At 36.1% G+C, this 14,031-nt stretch overlaps 1 protein-coding gene across 2 annotated transcripts in view; it reads right to left on the reverse strand.

Moving 5' to 3' along the window:
* Positions 1 to 14,031, reverse strand: part of USP9X (ubiquitin specific peptidase 9 X-linked) — a 110,905-nt gene that overhangs the window by 65,085 nt on the left and 31,789 nt on the right. For both annotated transcript variants that reach the window (XM_064497482.1, XM_064497474.1), the window contains exons 4-12: positions 13,651 to 13,730; positions 10,127 to 10,239; positions 9,114 to 9,332; positions 7,842 to 7,957; positions 7,318 to 7,569; positions 7,100 to 7,238; positions 5,274 to 5,426; positions 2,434 to 2,538; positions 752 to 958 (exon numbers count right to left, since the gene is read on the reverse strand). In XM_064497482.1, coding sequence (XP_064353552.1) covers positions 752 to 958; positions 2,434 to 2,538; positions 5,274 to 5,426; positions 7,100 to 7,238; positions 7,318 to 7,569; positions 7,842 to 7,957; positions 9,114 to 9,332; positions 10,127 to 10,239; positions 13,651 to 13,730 — 1,384 coding nt within the window. The remainder of the gene's footprint in view (positions 1 to 751; positions 959 to 2,433; positions 2,539 to 5,273; positions 5,427 to 7,099; positions 7,239 to 7,317; positions 7,570 to 7,841; positions 7,958 to 9,113; positions 9,333 to 10,126; positions 10,240 to 13,650; positions 13,731 to 14,031) is intronic.

Below are 14,031 nucleotides of genomic sequence, written 5' to 3' on the forward strand. Positions count from 1 at the left end.
AGAAAGAATAGAATGTACAACGCCACGTAACAGGGCCATCAGTAACTAATTTCTCCTCTTTCAGTTATTTCCACTCATTATTCAGAGTAAATTGCTATAAAATAACAAGAAACAATTAAGAAACAAAATAAAACCTGCCAGTGGCTGTCAGGCACAAATAATGGATGAATATGCAACCATGAGGAATTAGTATTATGGCAAAACTAGGAGAAGTGAGAAAAGGAAAAGAATAGTATGAAAATACCACAGAGAAAATTTTAATTGTGTTCAAAGCTCAAAGCAGGGTAGTTTCAGCGTCCCTCTCCAGGTCTTTTCTAGTATTATTGACAACATGTAAAGGACTTGAAAACAAAAAAATGAGGACAGGCATTAGCTGCCTCTCTATTTAAGCAACTGTTTTCTAAACTGAAGAAAATGCAAAGGGAGCAAAAAACACTTGCCCTTTCTTCCTACTTATTTTGGTACCTTTAATTCCAACATGGTCATCACTATAATACGTCACTGATTGCTTTACTAGTTACAGTAAAACAGTAAATTAATTTATTTAGCCCTCTCCAATTAAAGCCCTAATTCTGCTACCTAAAACATGTCCCATAACACTTTAAGAATACCTGGACATTGATAGAAGGATACAAGTCTCATGAACAGCAAAATGTTTGTTAAATTACCAAACTCCTTAAATTTTACATGAGGGGTGGAAGGAAACTTTCAGTGACTGATTTTACAATACACCCCATACCAGATTACTCACCTGTGAACAGCTGTAATCTAAGATTTTAATATGGGCACTAAGAGCCTGGTCCATGATATCAACTGGAACATCATCACTATGAGCCAAGTTCCACAAAAGGTTCAGCACTTTGTGTGCCATCACACCATCTTTGTCATCCTCTGCAAGACGACGGATTAACTCAAGTAGTTTCTCACGCTGTTTCTTGCTTGCATTTGTCCAACTTGCCTAATGAAAGATTTTATTCAATATGAAGACGACTCATTTTTTAATTTAGTTCCAAACATTATAACCTGCACTGTTATAAATGATGCAACAATATAAAGTTTTTCTTTCAATGAAAATAAATAGCACATTATATCAATACAGAAGTCAAACAATTGAGTAGCTCTTCTAGTGTTTACTGCTGAGATGCATTCAACTTAAAAAAAATTCTTAAAGATCTGACAAGCATATCTGTGATGTTTATTTAAAGTTAACAAGACTGTTGACAAGTTCAACAGTAGTCAAAATAATGGCCTCAGTGCTTCTTGCAATTACTTTCTAAAAACTCCTTTGCTTATAATTAAGACTTCTAAATTACTTATAATCACTAGCAAGTAAAGTTTTAGCATCACTACTACCTCTGAACCTGACCAAAACAAATGTTCTCTGCATCAAGCTAACCTCTTTCTGAATAAGTTAAAAATACAACATTACTTCATATCTACTTCTCAGTGTAAGACACAAGTAATAATGTTTTTTGCATGGAATTCCTGAGTATTTACTGGAATATCTAGATTACTATTTATTTGAATACCTAGATTACTAAACGTTAGGCCTATATTTACCAGAGACTCATTAATTTATGCACAAATTATATGCAAGCCAAAACGTGACTGTAAGGCACTTTTCTAAAACCAGGAAACTGAGTCTACAAAGCTGGCTTGTGTTTTCTAGTGTAGTAGACTGCCCTCTAAAAGTGAAATAGGAAAACAGGCCGTATAGTACTGCTAATGGAAGCTACAAATGTTAACATCAGCCATTTTTCAGAAACAAATCATTCAGTGCACTGATTTCAACCAAATTATGTATTTAAAAACATATGACATCATCTTACTAAGACTGTTTCATTCTATATGCTAACCAGGGCAAAATTATTACATGATATAGAGGAAACTGGGGGAGGGGGAAGGAAGTCCTTGATCTCCCTCTTCTACATATAGACAAAGAGTAGCAACACCTGGTAAACTAAACGAAAGCTACTTTAACACTGGGAGGAAAATACCGAAAATAAGCCATCAACACTTGAATTCTTTCTACATTGCGTTTCAAGTCAAGATAAATAACTGGTTTTATTTGAAAAGTTCAATATTCAAATTAACCAAGTGACATTCAGCAACACCACAGGCCTCAATGAAAGTACATTTTCTGAAAAAGCAATTAAACCAGAAAACAAAATTGCCAGTGAAATCAGCAAACTACCTTTGCTTTAGACAGGAACTAAACTGAAAATCTCAAAATGGATACTCAGTGAAGTATAGCTGAATCTAGCATTTTCTTAATATTAAAAGTTAGACTGTTGCTATACACAAAAAGAAACCTTTAACCTGAGTAAACTGCCTGTATTTAAAATAAATGGAAAGTAAATGTTGAAAGAGTGTCACAATTCTGTATCCATTCAGAAAACGTATTGTGAATATACTCAAAACATGCAAAGTTACCTTAAAACAATCAAACAGGTGATCAAGCTGTTCAGGAGAGAAATCCCACGCTAACTTTGCAAGGAGATCATGTACATTTTTTACAATGGCTTCATGTTTTCCTGCCTGTCAAGAGAACAAACAAATAAACAAAAAACCCCACACAGCTGTAGCAATCCATACCAATAAAAGTGGTATAACATCCAGTGTAATTTTCATAAGACAATTGTCTGTGGTGACGAGCAAGAACTGCTCTCACAGCATCAACTAGCTGGGAAGTCGCAATATTTAAGTTTACCTTATATACGTATTTAAGTGTGTACATGTGCATACGTAGACACACAACAAAGACTGCAATGTTACAATACTTAATTTTTAAAATAACATACTGGAGCAGTAGAAGATAAAGTCTAACAGGGTGTTTTAACCTACACATCAATAATTTCAATTTAATGTAGGGAGTTTTTTGCAAAAAAACTCAAAATCCATTTCTTTAATGAATGTCACTCTGTTTCAAGACAGAAACCGATTTTTAATATATCCAGTATTTCAATTTGGAGTATTTTCTTTGTGCTAGTGGACTCATGCACAACTAAAGCGTTCTATTACCAAAAACCAAAACAAAATAGACTTACTGGCAGACAGCATTCTAAAGTCCAACAGCAGCTTATAAACTGACAAACAGTCTAACAATCAATCTACCTATAGTAAGATGTTTGGTTATTATATCAGATACTAGTTTAAATGAGGTTTTGGGGTATATTACAATTTCAACATTTAAGGATGAAGACAAGTAAGAAAACCAGCCAACTGAATTTTAACCCTGGGTGAGGAGAAAATATCTTTCCTGCACTCCCAGGCCGGAAAATGTATCTCATAGTTCATCTCCACACTGAAAAACAATAATGTTGGACCAAATGAATCAACAGCTGATTCACTGTAAGAAAAATTCTTTAAGTGAAGACTAAAGCAATGCAAAACAAACACCTACAAAAACTCTGATGTAATTAATCTCATATAGCATTAAAAATAGATGCATGAGTTCTGAAATTCATCTCCTTCCAAAAGCTAGCATCACTTGTTCCCTTGAAAACAATGAAAAAGAAACCAACAGCTTTTTTTTGTATGCTGCGTGGTGGAATTCTTTTTAATGTGTCCTAAATTTATTTTACTTTTTAAGTAACAACATTCATTTTCACGTTATGGGTCAGATTATAAAAGAGGGAATAACTACACCAGTTGTATCACTCAACTTTATAGAACTTATCGCAGTATTTTTTTCTCTTTTCAGACATTTTCCTGCACAAGAGGAAAGAATGAGCGCGTACAGGGCAGAAAGAGCACCTGCAGCATAACAGAAATGAAACAAAAGGAAATATGCACAGAGCCACCGGGGGTGCAGACAGAGTAAGAGTAAGCAGTGTACAAACATTCCATAACAAGATAGGTAACAGAGATGCGGGGAAGCACAGTAGGAGAAGGTAAGGAATCTGGTGCATGAACTGTGAGTTTGCTGTATGGAAGCAGGGAAGCCTGTGTCCTGTTCTAGCTAAACGCTCTAGAACATAAGTAATGAGACCCCAACATTTATCTCTGCAATTTCACTTGTCCTCCATCCAAATGCTTCCCTGAAAATCAACAGGCTGCAATTTAATACTTGGGTTTAGAGTTTTCGAGCATTATTCCTTGCACCAAAAATACTTTCATTTTGTGAGCGTTGGGTTTGTAAGACAATGTAAACTGCTTCAATAAAACTTATGTATGCTTTCTAAAGCCTGCAGCAGCATGATTTTATTATTTCCCATAAACTACTTATTTCTGTTCTAGTTGTATACTGAACTTCTCAGGGCATATCTATATCATCAAGTGTAAATTTGTATGTGCTTACCCTCTAAACGAGGCAGAAACATAATGGCTCCAGTCTGAAAGCAAAACCACATCAGTACTGCACTGAGTCAGAGCTAAAATAGCCTGACTGTTACATAAAGCTATGCAGTAAATCAACTGCCCTCTACTGAATTGCACACTCCAGCTGCTCTTAGAAGCCATTACTTACTAAGAACATCTAAAAACTGCTATAGGCAGGGAGTAACAAAGTTGCCACAAATCATTCCATATACTCCTCCTTTTTCTGTTATGTCTTATTTTAATTCCATAGCCAAAGCAACAGTGAAAACACCTACCTGAACAGGGCCTACAGACTTCAACTTTCACATGGAAAACGCGAGACAAATCTGCAGCAAGTGCACTGTGACAACTATCTTATTGAAAGCATAAGAAGCGAGCAAACTAAGATAGATATTTGAGAGCATGAAAGATTTATTCCTAAATTGATTTTGCAACTGTTGGGGCAGACTACCCCTTTCTTAACGGTGGCACTAATTGTTCAGTTTTCTGGTACTGGAACAGTTTGGCTTAAACTAACTTACCCAGGTGTCCCCATTTTCAGGCCTCCTAACAACAAACTAACTTCTCAAAGTTTGTTTTGTTTTGTTTTTGCAGACTTCTGACAACATAGTCTGGAAAGGTCTGCACACCATAAGCTGAAAACAAACAGTATTATCACAGACCTTAATTCAAGTAAACTGTGTACTGTTATCACTTACTAAACACATTGAGAAGACAATTCTGAGACCCAGGACCCCCCAAAAGAATGACATTTGGTTTCAATTTTTCCTTCCTTTTTTTCTGACATTGAGAGTAAGAAGCACAAGTCTTAAAACAGCTTCTATTGTATGAAATTCAGTTCTTTCCATCCCAAAATTGTGCTCATGCAGAAGTTATTTGTGACTTAAACTTCAAGACATGACATAGAACAAGATCTTCCTGCTCAGAAGCAGATTAACAGCTTAGTTCTTTACCTGCGCAGCCCAAATGTTATCAAGATCCTGCAGAGTGAGGGCTTTTTCTTTGATGACAAAACGTAGTATCTTCTCTAATTTCTCTACATACTGAGGCTGATGAAGACTATCTCTCAAAACAATCGATAAAATATTATTCTGCTGGATCCATTCCTGAACATAAAAAGAAAGTAGTTTCACCTCAAATTATTGCAGTGCTATTGATTAGATTTAAGCTGAAAACAAAACTCCAGCCTGCTACGGATTAATGTTTTTATATACAATATTCTATCTACAAGAAGTCAGAAAGATGCAGCACAAGAGGAAGGTATTTATCCCTGACTTTCATCTCCTCTTTAAAAAAAAATATAAATAAATAAATAAATAAATAAAAATATCCCAATATGCTTGTCATTGTAATATATTGTGGAGCACTTTTTTCAGGCATGTTAAAATCATGAACTCAAAGCAGAACAACGTTCAAACAACAAGAGCCAACGGGAAGAACAGTTAGCTATTTTCTTCAAGAAGGACAACTTTTTTCATCCAATTCCCAATCATTTAATACCAAAAACAAACACTTTAAGACACTTCTAGCTCTACTGGTATACCAGTCCAATCACATTAAGAGGGCATAAGCTAACACTGAAACATAAAAGAGAAAAAAGTTTTTTGGTTTTTTTTCTTCAGTTACAGCCTTTTTTTTTCTCCCAATGCTGTTACCTGAATCAAACTGACTACAATATTTAAATCAGCTGCAACTTTTTCAATGGTACGTACTGATAAAGTACATGGCATTGTGTAATCTGACTGCTTTGTTCAGATTGAAGCAAAGCAGCATGTGCTCTGAGCATCAAAAAAAACCCCAAATACACACAGTATCATACCTCCCAACATAGTGTCCATGATTACATACCTATAACATTCAAACTAGTATTTCATGAAATATTTAAAACTAAATGTTTTCATTTAAGATCAGCAGTCTTGTTTGAGATACCAAACTATGGGAATGTGTAAAAAGAGAGACCCCTATTTCCTCCTATTGCTTGAAAAGGTCAAACTTTGCAATAATTCCTTCTTGGCAGCAGTCCTTTTGCAGATTATAAACCTCACACCAGGTAGTCAGTCACAAAGCTGAGGCAGAATAGTGCAAAAAATAATTTAATAAAATTAAGTTCCATGAAGATCAGGAGAGAGTTGTTTTTACAGTATACCATGCTGTAGCTTTACAAAAGCTCATTTTAATAGTTCCCTCATATAGTCATTCAGGCATAAAATAGTATTAAAATATGCAAATGCACTAATTATATATTTAAAAACCACAAAATGTGACATCCAGAACTTTTTGTACCAACAAACGTAGATCAATTTTATTTTTCTCAACAATTCAGATGCTCAAATGTTAAAAGCAGAGTAGTCACTTAGAACTCCCATTAGAGAGTTTTATTTGAAGTGCAAAAAATGAAAAGAATCCTATTTAAGTGAACATTCAATTTTTAGGTACAGTGGCACTGAGGTTGCTAATTAATCACATCTTTTTTTTCTTTTTTCCTTTTTAATACTGTATCAATATCATTCTATTCAACGATCCCTTTTTTAAAGAGTATTTTTTAGCAGCACTGAAAATATTTCTTAACAGAAGCCTAGAAACAAATACAGCAATCTTTCTGTAAAAGACTACTACTTTGAAAGCGACTTATTACCATGACATGTGATACCTATTGTTTACATGATGAGGCATGAAAATTAGCAGTGTGTGCAGGATCATTAAATATAACTAGTTCAACAGTTAAAGGGATAAGAAGAAAAAGTCTATTCAACGAATTTCTGTGACGAGGAGAACTTACTGCCATTCTTTCTGCTGTAAGCCACTCTTCCTCTTCAGGATTACCATGCCGATGGGTATAATATGACACACTGGATATTACTTTGTTAACTTCATTTAGTGCATTCATTTTACCATTGAAAGAAGAAATTTGCAACAATCTGTAAGAGAAATTAAATATAAGAAGCCTGAAAAAAAAAAAGTAAAAAGTACCATAATACATTAGAAATAGCATCTTACCTAAGTATCATTTTTAACCTAAATATTTCTAAGTTTTTTACAGTTTCTTCTTGTCCTGGAACTCTTGAAGCTAAATTTTTTAGAGATTTGATTATCATTGACAGAGCATCATTTTTGGCTTCGTTCTTTGCTTCCTTTTTCAGTTCATCATCTGTTAAATTTTCTAAAAATTGTGGAACCATTTCTATAATTGGAAGGAAATATTTCTTCACTGTATGTAGCGTTAGAAATTCGTAACACTGTCCAAATGGCCTAAAAAGAAAGAAAGAGTGGATCACTGCCACAGTAAATTTTTTTTTTTTTTTTTAAAGATAGTAAGGAGCAATTCATTCCAGGAACTTTACAAATACATGAAACGCTGAGGGTAAACACAAATAATTAAAAATAGCTCTACTTTTGGTGGTGGTGGGAAGAAGAGAAGTGCCTCAAGAAAAGACTTCCAGTTTTGCGTTAATATCATATTTTACCTAACATAGCCCAACTTTTCCAAATATGTGATTAAAAAAAAAAAAAAAAACACTTACTTGATGAGAGCTGCAATTATTTGAACATTCAATGCTGATCCACTCATGAAGCGATCATGCAAGATCTGAAACCCATTTAATGTGCCAAACTTGTTGATAAGATCTACTAGCCAACCCTGCAATATAATAAACAGTCATTTTCTGGGTGTTTTTTTTTTTTTTAAATACAAATAATGACCTAGAAATACTTTTAAGTAATTGCTAGTAACAAAACTTTTTTTTTTTTTAAGTCTTTACAGTGGTAAAGTGGTAGAAGACAAGAGAATTGACAGATAACTTGTCTTTATAGTCCAAATATTCAGTTTTAAGAAAATAGCTTGAAATAGGTAGTATCAGCTTTCCCATTATCATGTCATAGGAGAGATTCTGTACACATCACTTATTCAAGAAAATTTATCAAATACATAAGAATAAAAATGCCTGTACTTCAGATCCAGGTTGCTCTACTAAGTTACTACAGAAAGCACGATGATTCTGATAATCCTTTCTGATCCAGGAAGTGATAATGCTGCATATAAAAGCAGTAACACAGCAAATAACAGTCTTATAAAAAAGGCTTAGCAATGCAATGTGCTCCAAGTCTGTCTTCAATTCTCACTTATCAAGAGCAAGCAGCTCCACAAAACAAAAACACAAAAACAGAACCAATGACCACACCCACCCCAAATTCAAGAGCTAAGTGAATTAGACTGATGCCATTGGGAACACGATTCTGAAAAATCCAGATCCAAGAACCCAAACAGAATCAACAAATCAAAAAAAAAAAAAAAAAAAAAAAACAAAACAAAACCACACACAACAACACTGGCATTCTATGTTCCATCAAGAATGTTTCTCCCATCATCGGGAGCTACGAAAAGAAGGAAGGAAAGTTGCTTTTACCAGGTAATCCCCCTCCTTAGAAGTATGTCACCTATAAAATCATGTTGAGTAAGAAGGTAAATCCATCAACTGTCAAACATAAGCAAGCCAATTAACACAGTAGGAACGGCATTCCAAATGGAGTTGTGCCAGCTTACCATAGTTGAACACATGACAGTGAGAGTTTGATTGTGGACCAAAGACTGAGAAGAGTTAGACAGAAGGGGAAAGGCAGATTAAATCATAATCAGGTAAGAGTCAAAAGCAGCAAAACTTCAGTGACATACAGAATCAAATATTCTTTTTTCCTCCCTCTAACAACACCTTTATAGGGTTACTGAGTAATTAGATAACTCCAAATAAAATCAAAAATATGCATTAAAAAATAAATATCTGAAGAAGGTGGCATACCTTTGGTGAACGTGGGTCAGGAGGACGGGCATAAAGCTCATCTTCAGCAAGCTGGACTCCTGCAGGAACTGTTTCAGAGGGACGTGTACCATTGTATAGATGGAATTTGCAGTGAGGATTTAAGGCCATGGCAAGAAGTTCAAGAAGGGGAAACCAATCTTGGGACAGCTTGGCCACACAAAGTTCCACTAGGCGATGAGTGTTGTTGATAATACATCTCTATTAAAGGAAAAAAAACAACCAAACAAAAACAACAACAAGACAGGTGACTGAATTATAACATGAACTATAAAAACTGTACCATTTGTACCTGTCAAGCAAAGTCACAAAAGAGTTTTTACAATACTTTTCATCTGTACTTTCTCTCAATAAAGGCTTTAAACTTTTCTCTGTTTTCAGCTCAAAATAAAGTTCACTTAGGGAAAAAAAATTTTCATTGAGATACGCATAAATCACCAATGAACTATTAAATTTTTTCCTATTTTCATATATTTCTCTCAGATTTTAATTTGCTTATCTTTACAGTTTCAAATTTGGCCTGTGACTAGCTGTCCAACAGATAGTTTTCATATTCAAGCAGGTGTTACATGCATTCAAAAGTTAGCCAAGTTGCTAAAAGCTTTTACTAAAAAAATAAATAAAATAATAATAAAAAAAAAAATCAGAAACAAGCCTTCATGCCCTAGAATGCACATAAATACAAGCAGGCCTCTAGACACCTAGGTGGACTGCTGTCGGCCCACTTAACAAGAGCTGCACTACCGAACATACAAAATTTCAGTTCTTCTCCATATGCTGCTGTTTTATTTCCTTCCAAAAACACCAGAGACCATAAGATGAGAAAGTGGTCATAGAAGGATGAAATCCAACCCCCCCCCCCCAAGAGCCACATGTATGGGAGCTCTCCTCCCAGTTCTCTGTTGAGATGATTTTCGGATATGACATTCGACCTCTGCAGTCTCTATCCTCATTTAAATTACTCTGCTTTTCATAAATACAACTTAAAAACTCACATGAATCTCAAACTTCCAGCCGCTCACTGCCTCATCCGTAAGGATTTTTGTGAAAGATATTGTTAACCCATCTCGAAAAAATCGCTGGCATGCTTCACTTTTAACATCAAGGCCTATTTTAAAATAGAAAAGGAAAAAAACATCTATTATATATGCAATGTAATTAGTTGTTACATGAATTTTTAAACACTAGAAGTAGCGATTCGGACTTCAACCCTTTGGTGTACAAAGTTTCAGAATTGTTTTAAAAAGTGAACCTTGGACCAAGACAAACTTACGTAAGTCTAAGTAAAAACATCTGATAGGTTTTTTTTTTCATGCTTTTAACACTCAAAGTTAGACTAGCAAGAATAAGAACAATCTTTAACTTCTGCTCTTTATATATACGTGCACTCATGTTCTCTCTTACAGGGTTACAACCAGTAAAACTCAGTGAGCAAGAAGGAGAAAGTGAGACCTGATCAGTCTCCCAGACACAATTAATCCACAAGAATAAATAAGCATCCTTTTGTCTGTCACTACAACTAGAACTACTCCTGTAGTTTTGCTGACAGGACCCAACATAGCTTGACCCCAAGACTGCCATAAACCTCTGTAAAGTGAATGCACAAGAGATAAGCATACTCTGGTGTTCACAGCTGACCATATATCAAGTTTTAAATTTAAAAGGAGAGTCCTCTGAACTCTTTTAGTAATTATTAAACTTTGGGGTTATTTATAACCCCAGTATTACAAGAAAGCTGCATTTCCCTTTCAAAAGTTCACTTAAAATTTAAATAGTGCTAAAAATTGAAAGAAAAATATGTTCAGCATGTATGAGTACACACTGCAGACAATGAAAGCCATTGGGCACATTATAGCAACAAAATCGTAACCTGCCGCGTCTCTACAGAGCAAGTTCAACCAGGAGATCTTAGCATTCATGGAACTTAAAAGCATTCAGACTCACAGAAAGTATTGCCAGAAAAACCTATATACTCAATAATGAGACCTTCTGACAGTAAGGTTTACAGGTTTGGGAAGAACTGACCTAAGTTATCAAGTCAGTCTCTCATAGTCAGAAGCAACTGTACAACAGTTCCTTTCAAAAGGATTCATACAACTATTCTACGTGTTACTACATACCACAAAGCTTCCCAAAAGCTTATGACGTCTTGTGAGCCTGTAGCCTTATGGTGGGTGCAGCTCTTAAGCAGTTCAAGTAAATCAAGAGCCTTTGGAGAGCCACTGCCATCTCCTTCTTGAGTACTACTCTAGAGTTCCCTCTTGTCACTACGAGAGGTACATGATATATATCCTGTAGCCAAATATCAAAATACCACGTTTTCATACATACCTCACAGTCTGGGTCAGTTAGGCATCCCTACGCTATATAGCAAGTGTTAAGACCAGTATTAAGAGGCCACAAACCACAACGACATGACACAAGAAGAGAGCAGGAGAGACCGATGCTACCTAAAACTTGGGTATTTGCAGTAGAAAAAAGGACTTTGTTAGATTAATTCCTCGAGGATGTAAAGATGACAACTTCACCCTATACAAAGGGGAGGGCATGGAGGGCATCCAGACTGTTCACCGACCTAGGGGAAACATTCCTTTCTGAACCTAAATGTAACAGTGAACTTAATTCTTGAATACAAATGAGATACTAAGCAGGCATTCAAGTGGTTTTATTTTAATGCTCCTTAGAGTACCACTACACTGCCCTGAAATTTCTCTCAAACTTTCAAATACCTCTGGCACAATCTGCTCACACAAAGGTGGGCCAGCTACAGCCAGCAAGACCCTTCAAACGCATTTCAGGAAAACCTAAAACAGAGTATGTTGCAAAATACATTGTCCTTTCTGTACTTCATTGGATTTTGAAAGAGATGGAAGATGGGGAAACTTTAGAAGATACATGTGTTACTCCTGGCTATGCAGTTACCCCGTAAGTATGTGCTTCATTTTGGACTGTTTTTCTTCTACCTTCTCCCATAATGCTCCATATTGCTGAAGCAACAGCAGAAACTCAAAGAACCAAGGCTACTGGTCTACAAGGACAAGAGTATCACCAAAAGCAAGGTACAAGAGTCCTAAAAAACAGCAGGATGGGAGAGGAGGCAGCAGCAATTCAAAGCAAAGTGTGAAGAGAAACAGCAACTACACTTCGCCTGGCATTTGCTGCTTAAACCAGATTCAGTATCACTAATTCTTTAGGTAAGACCACAAGCATCTATTTTTATTCTATTGTCCAAATTTTGAAGGCAGAGAAAGGATAAGGAAAAAAAAAAAAAAAGAGGTTAGTGCATACTGCTCTGAGGTGTTAAGTATTTAGAGAAAGGTGGGGAAGTAGGTTGTGCAGTGAGAAAAAAGTGGATATGGAATGAAAAGGTCATGTGCAACATTCAGTACATGGGAGTTGTAATGAGGGGGTTGGAGGAGGAATAACGGGGCCATTTGACCTCTGAATCTGCACCTAAGAACAGTCAAGTCTCCAGACAAATTGTACAGCAATAACAGACTGTGGATTAACCCTGACACAAGAGCAGAAGCACTCTGGGTCCACAAAATCTATCAGCCCAGATGCAATCCTATCTGAACAAGTTCTGATGCATGTGAGGGGTACTCAGCAGCACACGGCTGGAGCACCGCAGCCCCAGGCAGAATTGCCCAGCTCCTTCCCAGGACTCCTGAGTGCACAACTTGGAGTGGCTGCAACCCCAGAGCTGCGCTGGCTCCACGCCCTGGTGCAGTGCTGGGCCAGCGAAGTCTCCTCTGACCTGGAGCCTCACGAAGGGCGGCACAGAAACCCTTCAGCAGCTCGGCAAGGCTGCTCAGACCCTGCAGAACGCACGGTGACCCAGAGCTAATAAACTCTGAGGAACCCAAACTGCCCCATGGGCACAGTGGCTACACACTGCATTTGCCACATACTCCAAAGCACCTTTGGCAGATTTTCAAGAACTCTTAATCATCAGGGGTATTCAAGTCCTGCGACACCAAGATAACAGAACATATGACAAATTTGTCACTCTGACTAGTACAATTCAGTGAACGCAAGCACAAACCTGAGAAGGAATTGTCCTAGTTCCAAGAATTACTATAAGTCATGCTTGAGAACATTAGGAACAAATAGAATTTTAAAAGCATATATATTTCAGATTTGAACAAAAGTTTATGGCAAGACATTTGGAAAGCTAGGTTAGTAACTTGTTTTTAAAAATTTAAAGTTCTTTTTGCTATAATATTTGTTACAAAGACTAGGTCTGATATCAAAATGAATAGAGAAAACAGGTAGGACAGGATTGATTTTTATTATTGTAAGCGTATTCAACCTCCACTTAATTTCTAACTGTATTGACAGTTTTTAAAGGTTCTGATCTATGAAGCTTCTACATGCTACCTCAGGATACAGAACGTTCAGGATCAGGGTTGTAACAGAAATAAGCATTTTTAAACCTCCACCAGGGATTCAAAAGAACTCTCAGCAGCAAAGAGTTTACACACTGGTCTACTAATCATTAATTGCCTTTTCAGCCTACCTTTTTTACTCAGGTCAATAGCAGCTTCTAGAAGAACTTCTAATTCCCCTTTCGGCAGCACAGGAACAACCCATCGAGGCCTGTATTAAGGAAAAAACAAAACAAAAACACAAAACACTATTTTAATTGTGCTTCTTAAAATAAAGAATCCATGGCCACATGTAATGCTTTAAAACAGAGTGAAAACATACATTTTTAAATGAACTGATGAGGACTCTACTTTTCAAACACATAAAAAAAAAGCATTCTGATCTGTGCCTCTTTTTCTTTACAACTCTAACCCACTAAACAAAAGTATTTCTGGAAATCCAATGAAACAAAGACATACAAATTCTGCTTCTCGTATCAAGGTACTTGCACAAATAATCCTTAACATCTGAG

The sequence above is a fragment of the Dromaius novaehollandiae genome, chromosome 1, assembly GCF_036370855.1.
Source record: "Dromaius novaehollandiae isolate bDroNov1 chromosome 1, bDroNov1.hap1, whole genome shotgun sequence".
Taxonomy (NCBI): Eukaryota; Metazoa; Chordata; class Aves; order Casuariiformes; family Dromaiidae; genus Dromaius; species Dromaius novaehollandiae.